The sequence below is a fragment of the Microcebus murinus genome, chromosome 4 (assembly GCF_040939455.1).
Source record: "Microcebus murinus isolate Inina chromosome 4, M.murinus_Inina_mat1.0, whole genome shotgun sequence".
NCBI classification, from domain to species: domain Eukaryota; kingdom Metazoa; phylum Chordata; class Mammalia; order Primates; family Cheirogaleidae; genus Microcebus; species Microcebus murinus.
In genome coordinates, this window is record NC_134107.1 from 87,411,812 (window position 1) to 87,434,903 (window position 23,092).

Sequence of the window (23,092 nt, forward strand, 5' to 3'; positions counted from 1 at the left end):
AAAGGGAACCCTTGCACACTGTTGTTGGGACTAGAAATTAGTGCAGCCATTATAGAAAACAGCATGCAGGTTCCTCAAAAAATTAAAAATAGAACTACTATCTTAAGATCTAGTAATCCCACTACTGGGTATGCATCCAAAGGAAATGAAATCAGTATGTCAAAGAGATATCTGCACTCCCATGTTCACTGCAGCATTATTCATAATAGCCAAGATATGGAATCAACCTAACTGTCTATCAATGGCTGAATGGTATATATATATATATATATATATATATATATATATATATATATATATATATATATACATACACAATAGAATACTATTCAGCCATAAAAAATAAAGAAATCCTATCATTTGCAACAACATAGAAAAATCCAGAAGACATTTATTAAGTGAAATAAACCAGGCACAAAAAGACAAAAATACCATATGATTTCACTTATATGTGGAATCTAAAAACATTAAACTCACAGAAGCAGAGAGTAGAATGGTGGTTACTGAGGGCTAGTTGGGCTGGGGAGGGAGATGGGGAAATGTTGGTCAAAGGAGAAAGAATTTCAGTTAAATAGGAGGAATAAGTTCCAGAGATCTATTTTACAACATGGTGACTATAGTTAATAACAAGGTATTGTATTCTTTTTTTTTTAAATATTTTAAACATTTTAATTTCTTTTTTTTTTCTTTGATCATGCAAAGGAATCTTTGTAATCTAGGTATTGTGTTCTTGAAAATCACTAAGAGAATGGACTTTAAGTCTATGAGACATCACAAAAAGTTATAAGTATGTGAGGTAATATATATGTTAATTAGCTCAATTTAGCCATTCCACATTGTAAATATATTTTAGGATATCATATAATACCATATATACATAATAAATATATACAATTTTTATTTGTAAACTTTTTAAAAAAGTATAAACTGAATACCCAATGAGTGCTTCTTACATTTAATAAATGCCCATAAAAACATCTGCATAAGAAAACTAGCTTATCTTTCCAACTAGACTTTAAATTCCTCGAGAATAGGAGCCATGTTTTATTTTTCTATACCTTATAAAACTACCAGCAGTGTTAGATACTCATCAAATACTAAACACTTTTTTAATTAATAAAAAAATTCAACATTTTAAGGCTTCATGGGCACATTTACCAAAATAACAAAAAACTTGTTTTAAGGTTCACTAACATCAAGAGATCAAACATAGAGACTTCAAGTTTTCTAAGAGGATAACATCTTATAGATATAATAAGGGTTTTTAATTCAAAATGTTTTTAAGATTATAACTAAATCCAAAGGCTATTGGTAGACATCACTCATAATTAAAACCCCTAGGATATAAAAAGGATCTTATTATCACTATCATTACAAAATATTATTTACAAAATGAAAGAGGTATCTGTTAATTGAGTTCAAGAAATCTAGGGCATGATGTACTTGTATAGACAATTCAAAATAGCATCCTCTTGACAAGTTTTTGAGCAGCTCTTTTATTCCCTTCCAGGTTTTCAAATTGACTAAAACATAAACCATGGCTTATCCCCCTAAAGTTCTCTACTACAGAACAAATGTTTCATCTCCAACTTTCCTGTTGGGTTAATAAGAATTTAGAATAAGAATAAGAATTTGACAAGCTGTTCCCAACAAAATCTATTTTTGTACAAGTGATATCTTATTGTATTACAGTTGTAGCACTCTTAATTGTTACTTCAATATGGAAAATATTTATTTGGAACCCAAATATGCTCAAGTACTAAGTTTAAGAAAAATAAAGATAAGATGCAGTCCCTGCCTTCAAAGAATAGAAAATATAATGAGGGTGGTTAAGAAAAGTATATGAAAGTACAATACAAGGCAAAATATGAGAAATGCCATTAGCGAAATTAAGAAAAAGTTCTCCCAGGGGCTGACGGGACTATATTTACTCCATTTTACAGTAGAAACAAAATTATATACTTACTACAGTTACAAGGTGTTTGCCTCACTTTCCTAAATGTAAATGATGTCCGTATTCCCCTCTTGTTTAAAGTTAAATCTCCAAGATTGCTGGTGATAATTCCACTTTTGTGAGCCTCAGATGCTTGAACAGTATCAAATTTTCTGGGTGTGATTCTAAAAACAATAGTCAAAATAATTTACTTAATACTTTATTAATAAAAATATTTCAAGTCTTTAAAAGATATTAAGAGACTATAGCAAATCTAGAAGAATTTATAACAAATAGCTATTAGAGTCTATGAATTGTTAGGCATGTGGAAAAATAAAGAGAAGTATTTAAGGAAATTATCTTCAGGATAATAATATTGAAAGAACATACAGCTAATAAATTATTCCAGGGGAAAATGAAATAACAACAAATATTTAATTAATACCAATTCCCAGGAAAAAAAAAAGCAGATGGGGCCAAGAGGAAACAAATAGATGATAAATTTAAATTTAATATCAGTAATTATGTTAACATAAAAGTACTAAAAACCCCAATTAAATAACAAAGATTGCTGGACTGGATTTAAAAAATTAAATTCCACTACATGGTGATTATAAGAGACATACCTTAAATATAAGCACAGAGAATGGTTGAAATTATAGAAAAAATAAACATATATACAATACCAAAACAAGTATTTTGCATATACCAAGCAAAACCAAAAGAAAAGTGATACAGCTATATTAATCAGACAGTAAGTAGACTTTAAGGTACTAAGCATTACTAAAGATGAAAAGGGATATTCCATAATGATAATAGTAAATCCAATAAAGAGATAAAAATCCTATATATTTTTATGCACCTAAGTAATAACATGATCTTAAAATATATAAAACAGAAAGTGAAAAAATCTAATAGGGAAATAGACAAATACACAATTATCACTGGAGTTTTTAATACATCTTTCTCAGTAACTGAAATCTGGTTAAGAGTCTAGAATATCAACAACAGGAAAGAATAGATAATAAAACAAAACAGTGTATGTATGGTTAACTCTTAAATTGTGTAATATTGATAACAAGTAAAATAAAGACTGAAAAATATAAAGAGAGAACTCCAAGCTACTATGGATTATAAGACAGTTTGAAGAGGATTCTTGTAGTAAGCACAAATTTTGGAATAGAAAAAGGAATCATTTAGTAGGAAAATAATAGCCTTTTGAAAGTTCAATTTATACAAGTCACATACAGTGAAATGCACAGATCTTAAGTGTGCAGTTCAATGAGTTTTGACAAATATATACACCCATTTAACTACCACATCAATCAAGATATAGAATATTTCCATCACCCAAGGAAATTCCCTCATGCCCTCTTCACTCAATCCTTCCCCACCTTGAAGCAACCACTGTTCTGATTTCTATCAGCACAATTTTGCTTATTCTTGAACATCATGAACAGTTAGTACTATTTTTTGTCTGACTTTGTCCATTCATAATGATTCTGAGGTTCATCCATGTTGCTATATGTATCAGTAGTTTGCTGTCTTTTTTTAATGCTGAGTATGAACATACCATAATTTATTTATCTAAAATCTCCAAATTGGGAACACCAAAATAAACAAAACTTCTGTGAACATTCTTATACACATATCATTTTTAGATATGTATTTTTATTACTCTTGGATAAATATCTAGGAGTGAAATTGGTGGTTCATAAGGTAAGAAACTGCAAGTTTTCCAACATATTTATACAATTTTACACTCCAACCAGCAACATAGGAGAGTTTCAGGCTGTTTAACATTCTCATCCACACTTGGTACTGTCTTTTAAATTTTAGCCATTTTAGTGAGAGGTATGAAATTGTAGTTTTAATTTGTATTTCTTTGAAAACTAATGATGTGCATCTTTTTGTGTGCTTATTGCCCACTCGTGGGTTCTTTTTTGATGAAGGACCCGTTCAACTCTTTTGCCCTGTTCTTTGTTAGATATATATACATATATTGCAGATATTTTCTCCCCATGTGTGGCTGTGTTTTCTTTTTCTTTTTTCTTTTTCTATCTGTACATAAATAGTATACTCTTTTTTTTTTTTCTTTTTTTGAGACAGAGTCTCACTCTGTCACCCCGGCTAGAGTGCAGTGGTGTTATCATAGCTCACTGCAACCTCAAACTCCTAGGCTCAAGTGATCCTCCTGCCTCAGCCTCTGGAGTAGCTGGGACTATGGGCATGTGCCACCATGCCCGGCTAATTTTTCTATTTTTAGTAGAGACAGGGTCTCACTCTTACTCAGGCTGGTCTTGAACTCCTGACCTCAAGTGATCCTCCCACCTTGGCCTTCCAGAGTACTGTGATTACAGGCGTGACCCACCACACCTGGCAGTATACTCTTGATTATGTAGCTATAGATACAAAGTCTTAAAAATCAGATAGGATAAAATCTCCCCTTATTGTTTCAAGATTGTTTTGATTATTCTAGATCCTTTACATTTCCTCATAAATTTTAGAATCAACTTGCCAATTTTGACCAAAAAAGTCTTTTAGGATTTTGATTGGAATTACATTGACTCTATAGATCTATTTGGGGATAACTGATATCTTAATAAGTTTCCTATCCATGATCATGGCATCTGTATCTCTCCATTTATTTTTGTCTTCTTTAATTTCTCTCAGCAATGTTTCATGAATTTCAGTGCATGTGAGTTACATATCTTTTTAAAATTTATTTCTAAGATTTAGAACTTCTGAGGCCAATTTTTCTTTTTTATTTATTCTAGCAATGCTCTCTCTATATATGTTTACAGGAATATGCTAAGCCTAAAAGATCTCAGCAAATTATATAAAAGTATAATTCTATACCTAAGTTATTGATACCTCTTTATTAACAATCAGGTTAAGTTTTTTTCTCCAGAGGATCTAGAAAAGAGAAAGGTCCACCACAGTATCATACTAAAATGGATTTGATCCTAAAAAGAAAAAATATAATGTATTTCAATTCTCAATTTTCATTTTGTCATTGCTATATTGTTTCATTCCACCTATTATTAGAAACAATTCCCAGGCTGATATTTTTTTAATGATATAATAATTAATTATGAATATTGGAAAGGAAGTATTTTATAGGTCTTGATGTTATTTTAAATAGCATTTTTATTTTGTTTTCTAAAAATTAATTTCTGAATATTAACCTTGTATGCTACTAAGTTCACTTTTTAGTCCTAGTACTTGTTTTGTAGAACCCCTAAGATTTTCTAGATCCATAATAATGTAATCTACAAATAAAGTTTTATTACTTCCTTTCAAATCTTTATAATCTTTATTGCTTTTTCTTAACTTCTTATACTGGCTAAGATATCCAATACAACATTAAATAGAAGTGGTGAGAACAGACATCCCTGATTTGTTCAATATCTTCAGAAAAAGTATATAATATTTCACTGTTAAGTATGATGTTATCTGTGGATTCTTCTTAGATACCCTTTATCAGATTAAAGAAGTTCCCTTCTTGTCTTAGTATGTTGAGTTTTTATCATCAATGGGTACTGAATTTTGTCAAATATATTTTCTACATCAGTCAAAATTATTGCTTTTTCTCTTTTATTGTTTTAACATGAAGAATTACACTGATTGATTTTGAAATGCTAAACCAACCTTACAATACTGGTAATAAACTCCACTTGGTTATAACATATACTCCACTTGGTTATAACATATTTTCTTTTTTATATATTACTGGATTAAACTTTCTAATGTTTTGTTAAGGGTATTTTCATCTCTGTTATGCAACATGTTGGTCTGTAATTTTCTTTTATTCTAATGTTCTTGACATGTTTTGGTGTCAAGAGTAATACCAACCTCATAAAACAAGTTAGGAGAAAAGCTCTTTTTAAAAAGCTTGCGCTAAAGGCACTTTCTTAAGAGGTAAAAGCAAGCAGTCATTGTCTGAATTTATATTATTGTTACTTCAATAGCTGAAAATGATTAAAACTATAGTGGTGAACAAAATCAAGATATTTTAGAAGAATGAGTATCTTAAAACTCTCGTTAGCAAACTAATTCCTCTCTTGGGGACTTAGTACTTCTCTATTATGGCTCTTTTAAGCCAATTACTTCATTTGCCAAAAGTTAAACCCTAGGCAAAAGTCAAGCAGTTTTTAACTGCTTTTCTACCAATCTGAGATTTTTAGGAGCTGGGAACCCGTGTGTTAAAATAATGATTTCTTTAAACATCATTAAACATCTTATTTCCCCTGCACTCAAATTACAATCAAGTTGGGAAAATATTCAATAAAAAGATTTTTATAGATTTAAATAACAGAAGAGATATCTCAAGGTAGTAGGAAAAAATACGGTCTTTAAAAGTTAAGATAAGGGATAAATTATTTCAAGCTTATGTAGTCAGGAAAAGCTTTACAAAGCTTTACAACTTCCTTCCTTACAACTTTTACTTCCTTACAACAGAGTCAGTTGGCAAGAGTGTGAAGACTAGAAGACACAGCATGAATTCAGAGAGAAGGAAGCAACATTATGGTTGCTCTAACATTATGGTTAAGAGCACAAATCCTGAAGCCAGACTGCCTGACTTCTGATCTTGGCTCTACCACTTACTGCTTTGTGATGTTGTATAAGTTACTTAACTTCTTTATGCTCCCATTTCCTTTAAAAATGAGAACAAAACCCATGGAACATACTTCCCCCATGATTGTAGGAATTAAATGAGTTAATATACATAAAGCTTTTAGAACAATGCCTGGCACAAAAAAAATGTTTCAGAAATGATTTAAAAGGAGAGTTGACAAAATCTCACAAAATAATGCCTCCTGAGGCCAGATAACATAAATAAATGAAGCGAGTAGATTTGTTAAAAAACACTGTTTGACATTAAACACATAGGAATAGTCTTCCTTTCTAAAAAGCAGAATGTTCTCTTCCATTTTTCTGGAAACACATATTTCTCAGTCTAGCTTTCCATTTCCTACTTTTAATATGGACACGAGTTCAAGAAATATTCAATTTTCATATAACTCGGTTATAAGATAAAAATAATAGTACAAGCACAGCGATAACTGACAACTGATACTCAGCTTCAGATCAAGGACTAATAGAAGGAGGTAGGAACAATAGGGAACTGGAGAAGGAGGCCTCATCAAAAGGAAGACAGTGATATTCAGTCTCAGTTACTGCTACTGCACCAGCCAAATAGAACACATCTAACTGTTAAGTTTGCCCATGTGTTGCCAGTTTGCCACCTTTGATTTAGGGGCACGGTGGCTAGAATAGTGAATTTGAACTTGATCAAACTAAAGTTAGATTGAGATGTTTGCAATTAATATTATAGGGCAGTAATTACCTTTTTCAATCATGTCTCTCTACATCCTTCTACAGTGCTTTCTAGTCTGGTTTTTTTTTTTTTTTTCAGCATAGAAATCAAAAGGTTTTATCAAGGTTTACTTCCTGTAGTTTATATATTTTTAAGTGTATTAAATATGCTTTTTCAATCTATTCTCCTTCCCACCCAAAAATTCTGATAAACATCTCAATGGTTGGCATATCATTTGTTTGATCAATCTCTCTCTCTCTCTCTCTCTTTCTCTCTCTCTCTCTCTCTCCTGGTCTCTTTGCCTCCCTCCTTTCCTCATTTCTCCATCTCTCTCTTGTCCTAACACACACACACCATCACACAAAGTCACATTATAGGCAATGAGTATCAATGGTAGCATTCAAAAATAATACTGAATGAGAACAACATGTAGGTGAAAAAGAAAAAGAAAATAATAATAATAATGAGAGTTTTCTTTCCCTGAAAATATTATAAAGAATTTTGATTCCAGAGCAAGGATCAAAAATATTAATAAATCTTACCTATACTTTAACTTTGCAGTGATAACTATTGTTAACATGTAATAGCACAGCATGTGTCCAACAGAAAATAATGTGATCCAAATAGTGTTTTAGGAGGATTAATTTGTACCATTACACAAAATATTTTCATTATATGTGTGTGTATAGATATATATGAAAAGTAAGTTCTTATTCTGCATTTGCTGTAATAGGTCTATGAACAAATTTCAATGGCCCCTATATGTTTTTCTATAATCCTTTCCCTCTCATGTTTCAGATTTTCAAGCCAATAGAGCTTGAAGACCAGAACCAGGTAACTTTTAACAAACTAATTGAACTTCTGAGTTATCTTCCAGAAATGGCAGAATTTCTGCATGACAAAGGAGTTGAGATGCTGAAAGCCCCTGGATATACATCTTAACACCAAGGTCCCTCAATAACCTGCTCCAATACACAAAGTCCCTCCTTAATTTCAACAAAACCTGCCCCAAGGAATGTAGCACCTCATTAAAAGCCCATAGGCTCCATTAGTAGGAGATAGAGTTGAGGCCACTTCCCCTATTCTCCCAACTGATGTCATTTGCATTAAAAATTCCTTTCTCCTTTGGCAATCTTTATTGGCCTACTGTGCAGCAAGAGTAACAGGACCAGGCTGGAAACTCCTTGAGGTTTCAGTTACAATACCATCACTCTTAAGAAGTTTAAACATTAATAATAGCAAAATTGCTTGAATACCAAAAAGAAAATATCATTATTCTCAAAAGTCCAAGAATACTTGAAACCAATGGATCACATCACCATTTTAAGTACAAATATTTTAATGGCCATGAAAAAAATATCAGATAAATTTAAGCCCCAGTACACAAAATCAGGCCATCATTTTTTATGCCTCACATTAAGGACAAATTCATTTACATGTTAATTTCCATGAATTTTTATAAAAATATGTTAGCTAAAATCTCAAGCAGGACAGAATGAATTCAGCAATAATTTAAGTGACAATATTTATAAATTTTAGCAGTGTAATACTCTCTCCTCAAAAGGTTAAAGATGGCCGGGCGCTGTGGCTCACGCCTGTAATCCTAGCTCTTGGGAGGCCGAGGCGGGCGGATTGCTCAAGGTCAGGAGTTCAAAACCAGCCTGAGCAAGAGTGAGACCCCGTCTCTACTATAAATAGAAAGAAATTAATTGGCCAACTGATATATATATAAAAAATTAGCCGGGCATGGTGGCGCATGCCTGTAGTCCCAGCTACCCGGGAGGCTGAGGCAGAAGGATCACTCGAGCCCAGGAGTTTGAGGTTGCTGTGAGCTAGGCTGACGCCACGGCACTCACTCTAGCCTGGGCAACAAAGCGAGACTCTGTCTCAAAAAAAAAAAAAAAAAAAAAAAAGGTTAAAGATGAATGCCTACCAAAAACACATACCCATTTCTTTAAGAGTCTCATGCTCTACCAACTAAGATAGCCCAGTGCCAATACCCATTTATTTAGATTTTAATTAATGCAAATGAACTCAAATTGAGAGACATTTTACAACATGACTGGCCTTCTCAAAAGAGTCAAGTCATAAAGAACAAAGAAAAGTTGAGGAACATTTAGAATAAAAGACTAAACGGATTGACAAGTAAACATAATGCAGGATCATAGATTGAATCAGATAGAAAGTTTAAAGTACTCTAACATACAACCAGCAATATCTGAGTATAGATTGTATAAGAATATGATAAAGAGTATTTTATCAATGTTGAATTTCCTGAATTTAAGAATTTCACTGTGGTTTCATAGAATAGGAGTTGGCAAACTTTTTCTATAAAGGGCCAGATAATAACTATTTTAGGCATTGAGGGCCATATATAGTCTCTGCCAAATATTCTTCATTGTTTTTATAACCCTTAAAAAGGTAAAAAAAACATTCTTAGCTCAAGAGTTGTACAAAAACAGGCTGAGGGCTGAATATGGCCCACTAGCCATAGTCTGCCAACCCCTAATATAGACAAAGTCTTTGTTCCTAGGAAATACACAATGAAGCATGTTAGGGTAAAGGGCCATGATGTCTGTAACTTACCCTCAAATGATTCAGCAAAAATAATAATAATAACTTATGTGACAGAGAAATAAGACATGGCAAAAGGTTCACAATTGGTAAAAGTAGGTGAAAGGTGAAGGGAATTCACTGTCCTATGCTTGCAACTTTGCTTTAAATTTGTTTTCCAAAATAAAAAGAAGATGTTCAGAAAAAAACAAAAGCCATGGATGCTCCTAGGAGGTTCGAACCCAGAAGCCTCAGTGTGTAGGCATAGGGTATCGTTCCAGTGGCTCAGACAGAGAAGAATGAAAAGTCTCATAAAGCAAAAGGTACTCTGCCATTGAGGTCATTTGAATACATACCCGTGGGTCCAAAGGTATCTAGATTCTCCTGTCATCACTAGCAGACTCCGACGAGGCAGCATAACTGGCACTGTGACACCATCTGGGTGCTTAAAATCCATGACAATCTTAAAGCAAAAACAAAAGCATAAAGATCAATCCAAAATTTCATGTATTCCAAGGATGAGAATGATTAACAGAGTCTGGCTATTTTTCTAAGTGAACAGATTAAAATATGATAATGCTTGTAGAACAGTGTAGTACAATGGGTCTCAAACTTCAGTGTGCATGAGAATCAATTGAATGACAAAAAAACACTTTATCCACAGAGATTCAGACTCAGCAGGTCTGTAGTGAGGTTCACACAACTGAATTTCTAAGAATCACTCCAAGAAATTATGAGGCAGGTGGTCTGAGGCTCACGTCATGGAAAAACAGTTAGGGTAGTGGTCAAACACAGGAACTTTGAGGCTGAAACAGTCATATTGTGGCTCTTCCATTTAGTAGCCATGTGACCCAGGAGAAGCCATTTAACCCCTGTGCCTTGGTTTTCCCAACTCTTATAGACTTGTTACATGAATTAAAAATATGAATATAAATTGTAGTACCTGACACATAGTAAATACATAAAAAGTAGCTATCATTTATTATTTATAGAATGTTAATAATTAATACTCCAAGAAGAAATAACTATTAAATGCAGACTCTCATATAATCCATTTTGTACCTTTAAAGTCATACAACATACTGGAATTAGAGGCTGATTAATAAGAGATAATAAAAGAGGACAGGAACATTTTCTACAACTTTTCCTAAATTATGCTTAAGTATTATTCTGAATAGCAACCTGTAAAGATAAAATACCCAAGAGAATGTTTATGTCCTAGGAACTCATCAAACACCAAAGACTTCGGTATAAAGATAGCAACAACTGACAAATGTGAATTTACAAGAAATATCACAGGGCTGAAAATATTTTTTAAAGTAAATCAATCCATTTGAAAAATATGACAACCAAGTAAAAGTGGGATGAACAGAATTTAGCATAGTACGTTCCTTAAAGGTAAACTTAGCACAGTTCCTAGCACAAAGTTAGCATTGAATAATATTAGCTGTTATTATTAATAATAATATTGGGTCAAATTAGATAAAACATAAAAATTCTCTACATACTTGAGAAAGTTATACAGATCTAAGCTGTTTTTTTCCCTTTCTAACCTATCCTTCCAATTTAAGTGTAGAAAGTAAAGCAAGATGATAAAATATAATTTCCCAAAAGTTATCTGTTCCAGATATCCACATATAATTTCATATACTCATACTCTAAAAGAATTATACATCTAAACACTGCAGATTAATTCTGGAGATTTTAGAGATGAAGTATACAGATACCTGCAACTTTCATAAAATGTCTAAATAAGAGAAGATGGACTAATAGAAGGATGAAGAGATGGATATATATATGATGAAGCAAGTGTATTAAAATGTTAATTGTAGAACCTAGGTAGTGGATATATAGGTATTTACTGTACAATTCAAATTTTCTATATGAAAATTTTCATAATAAATTGCTGGGGAGAAGGCGGGTAGGAGAAAAAGCCACTGTGGCCCACTTTTAAACCAATGTACATAGGTTTCGATTTTCCTTTTGTTTTAGAGACAGGGTGTCGCTCTGATGCCCAGGCTAGAGTGTAGCAGTGGTGCCATCATAGCTCACTGAAGCCACCTCCAACACCTGGGCTCAAACCTCTGTAGCTGGGACTACAGGCATATGTCATAGTGTCTAGCTAATTTTTTCTATTTTTGTAGACATGGAGTCTCACTATGTTGCCCAAGCTGGTCTTAAACTCCTGGCCTCAAACAACCCTCTCACTTCAGTAATCCCAAAGTGCTGGTATTACAGGAATGGGTCACTGTGCCCAGTCCTCAATTTCCTTAACAGAAGCAAAAGTCTACATACAGGAAAGAATAATGAGCATATTTATTACTTTATTAGAAACAATCATCTGTGGCTTAAAGGAAATCCATGTCCAAATGAAAACTGCCATGATAAGAAAATATTCTAGAAGACTAGACTCTAATGCATTCATCAAACAAACACTTATTAACCATTGTCTGATATATCAAAGGCTACAATAGTGAATAAGTGGGCTCTCTGCCCACCAGGAAGTTACAGTTTCTGGCTAATAGTCGATATATTTTACAAATGCACAATACACATGTATTTGTGAAATTCAAACACATTCCCTCCTATCAACAGAGTAATGATTTTCAAATAGAAAAATTTCAGTTTAAAGAATTAGAACAGATAAGAGATGTATTAAGATGACACGAATTTGGAAACGCTCATCTTGACATACACAAACCAACATTCAAAGAAGAAAAATGTGCAACCAAACAAGCCCAATGTTATGAGAAGTGTGTTAAAACACATACAGAATGCTTACTGATGATCATTATTGACCTCTTTCCTTCCTGCTGCATCTGTTGAGCACCTACTTTGTAAACCATTATGTTAAGGACAAGTAACAATTGGGTCAATTAACTCACCTCAAGTTGTGTATCAAAATAACAAAGCTATTTTTTATACTCAATAAAAATTTATTTTATGACTTTGTACTAGACACAGTGCCAGGCATGAGAATACAAAAAGAACTAAAGCTTTCAAATATATACTGTGGCCATTATTTCTCTAATAATTGTTCTTAAAAATGATTAGACAAAATAATAATAAATCTAATAAGCACAAATCCTCTACTTGTAAACTAAAAGAATTTCTCAATAAAAAAATAATGACATATACTTTAAACATACATTTTTAATGAGTGAAATATAGAAAAATATAGAGAAAAAATAAAATATCTAACTCTCCTGAAATAACATTCACTATTAAAATTCAGATCTACCTTTATCCAGTAAAATTTAATATTCTTTTTTGCTTAGAGACAGGTTCTTGCTATATTGCCCAGGGTAGACTTGAACTCCTAGGCTCTAAAGATCCTTCCACCTTAGCCTCCTGAGTAGCTGGGACTACAGGTATGCACTGCACCGCAGCCGAAATTTTTATGTAATTGAACACATATTTTTTATGAAATATGGCATCTTGGTATTTTCACATTATACTGTATAATAAACACTACTCATATCTGAAATATCATTTTTAATGGCTCCAAAATATTACGTCATATGGCTGTACCAAAACAGTAACGAGTACTAAGTCAGAGTAAGGAAAGTGTCTTCGAGGTTTTCCGGCTCCTCCCCCTACAAGGTGGCCTCAGTAGAAGTGCCTGAAGTGGACCTCAGACAAAGGCCTCAGATAAAGAGACCTGAGAATGAAGGTGCCTGGGCTAGGAATGCCAACAGGCATAAGAGCATAACCAGCCAGGGAGGCTTGACAACGTTATTGCAACTCAGAAACAGACCGTCATGAACTGGCTGTATATGAATTCTAGGGTGGGGAGGGCTTTCCCCCACAAGAAGAGCTAGGGAAAGCCTTTGTAATTGCCTATGGTCAGGCCTAAAAAAATCATAAGATTTCAGTCTAGAGCTCCTTGTAACCCATAGCTCCTTTTCCTTCCAGTCCTTCCTTACTCTTCAGTAAGCTGAAGGTAGATAGTGTTAATAGAATGTGTACGTATCAAGAAGTGAAACAGAAATGGTTACAGTTGAGTTAGTTTTGTGCAGCATTTCCACTATTCAGGTAAAAATGATCACACAAATATGTACAAGCACAAAATACAAATTAAGTTTCGTGATTTCTCATATGAGTTAAGTGTCCTTACATTTGCATTTAAAACTAGTATCATGCAATATAAAGTGACAGGATTCATATCAGTAATTTAAAATTTAGATTTCTTTACTAAGAATGACATTAAATTGCAAATAACAAACACTTTGACAAGATGAGACAAGACCACAGAAGAAAGGGAAAAAGCTTTATATTTTAGTACGTTTAATAATACATTTTCTTGCTTTCTGAAACAAGAAATCTACATTTTTATTTTGAACTGGGCCTTATAATTGAAATAGCTGGCCCTAAAAGTTTTGCATTTTTTTTATGCTGTCAATATATTGTTTTGTGCTTACAAAAGACAAAAATAAAGTATATTTCTTTGTAGGCTACAAAGCCCCCATGCTAATCAGACAAATATTTACCCCTATTTTCTTACAGATTTTCATGTTATTCTTTTTTTTTTTTTTTTTTGAGACAGAGTCTTGCTTTATTGCCTAGGCTAGAGTGAGTGTCGTGGCATCAGCCTTGCTCACAGCAACCTCAAACTCCTGGGCTCAAGTGATCCTCCTGCCTCAGCCTCCCGGGTAGCTGGGACTACAGGCATGCGCCACCATGCCCGGCTAATTTTTTCTGTATGCATTAGTTGGCCAATTAATTTCTTTCTATTTATAGTAGAGACGGGGTCTCGCTCTTGCTCAGGCTGGTTTTGAACTCCTGACCTCGAGCAATCCACCTGCCTCGGCCTCCCAGAGTGCTAGGATTACAGGCATGAGCCACCATGCTCGTCCTCCATGTTATTCTTTACATTAAAGTCTTTACACTTCTGAAGTTTATTTTGTTATGTATTTGACAATACAGGGTTTTTTAAATTTAAGGATATAATTTTTATTAAAATTAAATGTAGATTTCCTACAAAACTTAAATTTCTCTTAGAACATTCCATCATCAAAATAAAATATTTTCAGTATCTTCATATTTAAGTATCTGTACCTTAACTAAAAGTTTGTTAAAAGACAAAAAGAAAAAAAAAGGACTTTAAAAAAAATTCACTAAGGATTCACAATCAATAATGTCCCCCTGCAACTGCTGAATCATTCTGCCATGTGACAGTTTTGCTCCACAGGAGCTTTTTTCCAATTATTCTTTCAGTTTTACCTATTTTCTCTATTTTCTGAGATGACAGAGTCAATAAAGATCAAGTCCCCAGCAAACTCATGGGACATGACGGAGGATAATGTTCAGTTCAAAGCAAACAAACAAAAGCCACAGACATTCTGATCTTATACAACCTTTACACATCCAAAATACAATAGAATGAAGACCCCAACACAGTTATCACTCTGTCACCCAAGAAAAGATAAGATGGGTGACAGGAAGGAATAAATAGATCTCCATGTTAGCTAAACAGGATAATGAAGAATATATTGCTACTGGGAATACTTCCCAGTAGAGAAAAAAGACAAACTGAATTCTGATCCTTAATAGTTAGAAACGGGGCCAGGCGCGGTGGCTCACGCCTGTAATCCTAGTACTCTGGGAGGCCGAGGCGGGAGGATTGCTCAAGGTCAGGAGTTCGAAACCAGCCTGAGCAAGAGCGAGACCCCGTCTCTACTAAAAATAGAAAGAAATTAATTGGCCAACTAATATATATGGAAAAAATTAGCCGGGCATGGTGGCACATGCCTATAGTCCCAGCTACCTGGGAGGCTGAGGCAGAAGGATCGCTTGAGCCCAGGAGTTTGAGGTTGCTGTGAGCTAGGCTGATACCATGGCACTCACTCTAGCCTAGGCAACAAAGTGAGACTCTGTCTCAAAAAAAAAAAAAAAAAAAAAAAAAGTTAGAAACAGGCTAAGATCATTAACCTTTGGAGAGAAACCCCTGAAGAGTATCTGGACAAGTGACAATATGATGTGAAGAATGATGTGTGATTCACAGAGAATGGTAAGAGCTGAGAGGCCAGAACTTACTATATTTAACTGGAGAAAATATTTCATAGCTGAAAGTCTACCTGTTTCCTACAGCCTACCAAATGCAAATCTTCTATAGTTGTGCTAACATTTTCATTTGACCCAAATGAATTAAGAGTTTGCTTTTTATTTTAAATAGCAAAAAGAAGATTCCACAAAAGATGATTCCCCCAGAAGTACACTTTGTTAAGCTGAAGGGTAGCTGGAAGAAAAGCTTACTGATATCCCATTTGAAAATAACTGAACGAAAACAAGCTCTGCTCCCCTATCCTGCAGTCAGCAGCAATTTTATAAGTACAGGTGTCTACATTCTGGTTATAAGAGGGGATAAACTATGATGGTGCCATATGACATAAAAAAGCATGCCCTTGAGTAGTATTAATATATGCAGCAGCTAAATACCACTGCAGTCCAAAGGCACTTATTTCTCATCACTGCTGAGAGAGAAAATGAGAGACAGAACATCATCTGATGCTTCTGTGTACATTTAGAGTACACATCTGGAAACATGCCTACAGTACCACACATGTGGAATAGGCAAAATTAGATCAGAAAAAATTTTAAAAGAAAACATCACACAAAATCTACTTTATAGCAGAAGTTGGCAAATTCCAACATTCAAATACAACTCTGTCTTCCAAAACTAGGTCTCAGCTGTTGAATGAATAGATTCTGCCATCTCTTCCTCTTCATCCCCAAATACAGATGGTTTTGAACTGTTTTGTCTAGCGAGGCTCAAGTGTAATGTAAAATGAAAAGAGAAGGCATCTTTTAGCTCAATGTTCTAAACACATTGCCAAATGGCACAATGGAGAACAAAATATATGTTGCATAACAGAAAAATAAGCCTGAAAAAGAAAGGATGCTAGATTGGACAGACAAAGCATGTTGAATATTACAAATACTTAAATGCGTAAGAGATAATATGCTCATGCTTATGTGTTTACATTAAGACTTGCTATGAGTTCTCATTTATCACTGAGGCTTCATTAATTTGCTTCATTTATAGGCAGGAACTATGAAGTGAAATCCACCATCATTCAAAAATGGGCTCTCAAAAGAGTCTGTAACAAACCACTTTAATAAAATTAAGTTTTACTTTATATATGATAAGGCTACAGAAGTAATGAAGAATTGTAGCTTAAAAAATAAATTTTTAAAGTTTTATCTTTGTTTACTTGTTAGAGTCTGTCTAGTACATTATACTCAACAAATATATTTTTGGATAGAAGGCTTCCTAAATTCCATTTGTTTATTTTCTAGGCTTTCCACCTTAAGCAAAATAAATAACAGATTCATATACACAAATAATCAAAATGAGATAGAGTAATAAGAACAATAATCATGGGTATATCTATTCCTGAGACCCTGGATTGCTCCCCATAAAGAAAGGTTCACTTAATATAGCATTTACCATAGTCTCTAGCATAAAATAGGTGGTTAGTTGCTGGTGGTAATGATCATGGTAATGACAGTGTTGATGATGGTAGGAATAGAAGCAATAGTGGCTGCTCTTACTACTACTAATTGCTTATCAACTCCCTATGACAATTAAAATGTAAGCATTATGTGCCAACTTCAATTTAATACAGAAAGCACAGAAACAAAGTGATTTCTCCATGGTCAATTAAAAGTTACTAATAGGGAGGAGCTAGAATCCAAGTCTCCTGACTTGTTCAATGCTGAATCCAGCCCTGGTACAAACACCAGGTTTTAGACCCAAGGATCTGAAAACAATATATATAGGCTTTAACTTTTTCAGTTTCTAGCACTGCATTGGAATATCTAATTAAATGATGATTAGAAATGTCACTGAGGACCTATTTTACTTCATTTTTATTTACTCCTTGCCTGAAAGAATAAATTTGAAATCTGACTGCTTTTGGAGTTGATACTATACAGCTTTAACATTTCAGTGTTTTCTAACTCAATTGTTCAAAATTCTGGCTGTATAACACAATCACCTATTAGCTTTCTATAAACATATTAGGTTATTAAGTATGAAATGACCAATTTCCTTAAGTACTAAGTTCGACAGTTGATATCTCTGACATTTCACTTTGACACTTCTTGTTTTATGTTTACTGTGAAGGTATATCCCCAGCCTTTCAAATACATGGTTTGGCTTGTGATTATCTTTCAAATCTTTTTTTCAAGCAATTTTTGTAAAACTATGGAAAAGTCAAAAATTTGTGTTATTTTCAAATATGAGTGCCATCATGGAACTTAAATTATTTTAATATATGTTAAATAATTCTTCATAAATGATTTTTTTTATTTCTTTAGAAAGTTGTATGCTATTTTACATTTTTCTGTTACTTGACCATGGGACATTTCATATTTAATGACCTAAGATGGGGGATTAAAGGAAACTACGATCAAATTAGACAAGGCAAAGAAAGAATTGGTGACAGAAAAAACTATTTGGAGTAAAGCATGGATAAACAAAAGATAGAAAACACAGAAGATAAGTAAAATAAAGAATATAGAGAAAAGGTAAATGAAAAGAGAGAACAGGGCAAAGGAAAAATGTACAGAAACAATGACTAAGAACTTTCCAAAATTGATGGAAAAAAACAATCCACAGATTAAGAAAGCTAATAAACCCCAAGTAGAAAAGACAAACTCATGAAAATAAGCAGAATAAGTAGATTCATCAAAATAAAACTACAGAAAACAAAAGATAAAAGAAAAAAATCTTAACAGAAGCCAGAGAAATAAATACATCATCTTCAAATATAACAAGAGCAATAACATAAGCCAGAAAAAAAGTAAATGAAATCTGCAGTGCATGAGGAAAACTAAGAGCATAATGAAACTTGGGAATGATGAGTGTGTTCATTATCTTGAGTGTATCGAAGCTTTTGTGAGTATGTATTAAATATGTGCAGTTTATTGTATGTCAATTACACCTCTCTAAAGTAAAAGGATCCCACTGCTAGTAAACCATCTAACAGAAGAAAAATATCACTGCACACAACTGCCCCTTTGTTTGCTTAACCACCTGTGCATTACCTTGTTTTTTTTAAGAGTTTGTTTTACATCACTTGAAAAGTACTGAGCAGAAAGAAAAAGGAGTGTGACTCTTCTCCACATCCGCCAGACCACATTCCGAGAAGTCCACTAAAGCCAGTCTAGCAGAGAAGAAAAAAACACAACTGCCTTCTGTTATCATTTTACAACAATAACTATACTCTATCCTTTATCCCAATAAAAGCCCAAGCAAGCCACTCATCCTCGGGGACAGCACTTCTTTTTTTCACACCGTGCCCTTTCCTCTCTTGGAAAGTAAAATAAACTTCTTGTTTCAAACCTATCCTAATCTTTAAGTCCAGAATTCTTTCTCAGCCTAAGGTATGAGCGCCCTCCCTAACACAAAGCAGTTATTTAAAGAAAACCTGGGCTGCAATAAAGCAGTACTTAAAAGTAAAGCTTACAATTGTAAAAATATATGTCAAGAGTATTTCCCAGGGTCTGAATTGATTGATTGGTAGAAAGTGGGGCCATTAGTCAGCGCAGGAAACCCAGAAAGAACACAGATTTGTTCTCTATGGTAAATGGCTGAAGACAAAGATAACAGGTTTTGATTTAGACAAGTTAAAATCTCTTTCAGAATGTTGGATATTCAGGGCTAACATCTGAGGGGAAAAAAAAAAATCAAGGTTGAAAATATTTTTGTATCCCCCACATTTGCCAAGGACAATGTTAGTCACATAAGTAAACACATTTAACAACCAAATGTTCCATTTTTCTGTAAAGCACACTCATGCCCTGAATGGTTGTTGATAATCAACTCTCCACTATGTTCACTCACTTCTTGACCAGTAGAGTTGCATGCTTAACAAGTCAAATTGTGTATGTTTCCAAACCTCTTTGTTACAGTTACCCTTATCATCGTAATTACTTATTTAATTAAATATTAAACAAATGAATGAAAACTGACTGAGAAAAGATAGTATCTTTCTATATAAACCAAGGTGAATGTTGTAGAAAGACTCAATAAAAGTAAGCAAAGAAATACATTGTTGCAACAGATGTGATAATTCAATAATAAAATATTGGATATAAAACATCAATACATAAAATCCTACACTTAGATGGTTTCATGAATGTCTTTATGCGTTTGCTTTAAAGAAATGGAAACTGGAAAAGACAAGGCAAACTGTGGACCCTCAGAGAAAAAAGGCCTTGGCCCCACAACAAAATATCTGTGAGTGAGTCTATATGTATTAAGTTAAAATGTTTGCAGTATGCATGTATCTTTTATTATTACTCCCTAATTTAAGTGAACTCACTAGCACCAACTATAGCACCTAAGCAGGCTTCTACTATAGTTTTCTGAACTCCATTGATTTTCTAAATTTTATTCTAGTTCTATAGTACAGCTGGAGTGATATAATGCTTTCTTGCTACAAAGTATATATACACAATTTTAACCAAAAAGATAAAACAATGGGTACTCTAAAGTCTTCAAATATAGCAGAATATTCCATTTTATGATGTCATGCTATGAAACAGACTCTGATAGCAGACTACTTGGTGAAATAGATATATGTATTTGCCATTATTCTTTTTGCAGGGGTGTGAGAAAAGGAGATCCTACCCCATATAAAGGGCACACTTTAAGAACTGTCAGCACTGACTCTCATTTGCCCAATTTATACAAAAGGGAATTTTGGTTTCCAAGAGATCTTGAAAGATGAGAAAATTACAAAAAAAATAGGAGAATCTTCAGAGCATACGTTCTGGGAAAATTCTTAAAAGTGAAAATAAAATTTAATACACACAAACTGACATGACCAAACAAGGTAAAGTATTTATTTATTTCTACCCCACAAACCAGATCTACATGTCTACTCCAGAAGTTTTCAATGTTAGAGACATGTAGGATAAGAAGAATGAAGATTGGCCCAAAGCCATGGTAAGTATACTATGATGTAACTAAATAGTCCACATGAGAATTATGCTCTCTTCCCACGTCTACATCAATATATACAGCCATATGGAAGTAACCATGGCCACAGATACAAACCACGCACACACATAAGGAAGAGAAATATATACTCACTAGGCAGATCACTATTTTAATGCTAAGGGCACTACAAAGATAGATGAAAAATTTCACAAATAAGCTATAAAGGATGAGAGAAACAAGAAAGGAGCTATATAGCAGAGACTATCCATATGTCAGAACTTTGGGAACTAAATATTCCAAGGAATCTCAGATAAAAATAAAGTGTGAGGCTTGGAATCAAGATTAAAAACTAAAAGAAGAGACTGGTGTCAGAGGCTGTCAATACTGCTTATAAATGCAAATATTGAGGGCTGAATTTGAGACTGGAGATGAAGTTAACATGTCTGGAGTCGTTTGTATTTGTTTTAAGTAGTATAAAGAAAATGTCTAGGTATTTTTCCCAGTTTATGGTTGAAGATCAGAAAGTAACGAGGCTAGATGCAGTGGCTCGTGCCTGTAATTCCAGCACTTTGGGAAGCCAAGGCAGAAAGATTGCTTGAGACCAGGAGTTCCAGACCAGCCTGGGCAACATAGTGAGACCCTGTCTCTACAAAAAATTATGAAAAATTAGCCAGGCATGGTGGTGCATGCCTGGAGTCCCAGTGACTCAGGAGCTTGAGGCAGGAGGATCACTTGAGCCCAAGCTCAAGGCTGCAGTGAGCTATGATTGTGCCCCTGTACTTCAGCGTGGGTGACATAGCAAGACTCTATCAAAAGGAAGGAAGGGAGGGAGGGAAGGGAAATATTTGTCCATTAAAGCAATAAACTCTTAAAAGAGAAATGCCCTGTGAGTCATTTCTGATAGAAATGATGAGAATTGCTGCAGGATCACAATATCTCTGGGGCAAATGACACACAGACCAGACTGGAAAAACCTAGAAAAGCTACAAAACCATTCAGCTGAGTATTTCAAGACATGTCATGAAGAATTTTTATGCAATACCCTATGACAGGAAGTTAGGCTGGACTCAATAGCTGTTTGCTATTGAAAGCATGGGCCTGGAAGGAGAACAAGCAATATAATGAAAGATGTGCCCCTAGTAGGCATTCCATAGAGAGGCTTTTCATCCAAGTAGCCAATTATCTTAGCCCACTAAATTGCAAAAGTCATCATAATAAGAAATATTTACTGAAGAACCAACTTCTTATAAAATTAGTACTTGCCCAAATATCTCTCTCTCTTCAATGCCAGCAGCTATCTCTGCCCATATGGTAACCCCTTTGTCAGTCTTCTAATAAACGTGGTGTTATAAATATTAGCCAATGCAATGTAAATACAAAACAAATTAAAATTAAAATTCTTGCAAAAGATAGAAGACTTTCTGAAGTTGATAAAAAGAATGTCAGGAAACCATTTAGATCACATGTAAAGACATCTAACATTTAAAAATCTGGCAGCGTTAGGACTTTTACAAGGAAGAAGAGAAAATAACACAACAACAATGTACAATTGGTGCTTCTAAATGAAATAATGTGAATATCAGAGGTTTAAGACAGACTCTTGGAAAAACAAAGACTTCATTAATATTTTTGGTGGAAAAAGGGCCTCTTTATAATCAAGCTGTAACAGTCAAATAAATAAATTTTTATCATGCTATCATATTTATCAGAAAAACAATACCCAAACAAAATTCATGTGACTCATTCTTTGTCCTAAAAATTAGTGCACAGTTGTAATATAATCTAAATATTGCAAAATAAAAACTTTTTAAGAACCCACCTTCATAAATTTTAGTTTCACTTTTCTAGGTGAGTCTTAACCAAAAATTGTCTTTCTTTCTTACAATAAAAGTTTCATTCTGGTTTTAAATACATGCATGTTACATGGTCATTTCTATGCTCAGATGACCAAGTCTTATGGTACTTAATGAACTGATTATAAGTACTTAATGAACTGATTATCTGTGCAACAACATTACTAGTTCATTGTCACAAGAGGTGTATGGCAAGGGCATCTTTCAAAATATCTGACCAGCAAAGGGAGGCTGCAATTTACAGGACAAACCTATTAGTGAAGGAGTATTTAAAAGCAAAAGTCTACTTGACTTCACAGGGTGTATATCATTCTTATATGTCCTGAGGAACTCTTACCCCTTGTTGTATATTTCCCTAAGCTAGTCCTTAGGAATATAAGCATTTGGTATTTGAGATGGAAAGAACCTGAGTGGTTCCTTGATGAAATCACTGAGCTAAGTCAACAAGTTAAAACTTTTGGAACTAGCTTTCCTTGAAACAT

General features: G+C 33.8%; 1 protein-coding gene across 2 annotated transcripts in view; it reads right to left on the reverse strand.

Annotated features, from left to right (window-relative positions):
* Nucleotides 1–23,092, reverse strand: part of ALKBH8 (alkB homolog 8, tRNA methyltransferase) — a 55,003-nt gene that overhangs the window by 13,856 nt on the left and 18,055 nt on the right. For both annotated transcript variants that reach the window (XM_012773713.2, XM_012773714.2), the window contains exons 8-9: nucleotides 10,163–10,269; nucleotides 1,967–2,118 (exon numbers count right to left, since the gene is read on the reverse strand). In XM_012773713.2, coding sequence (XP_012629167.2) covers nucleotides 1,967–2,118; nucleotides 10,163–10,269 — 259 coding nt within the window. The remainder of the gene's footprint in view (nucleotides 1–1,966; nucleotides 2,119–10,162; nucleotides 10,270–23,092) is intronic.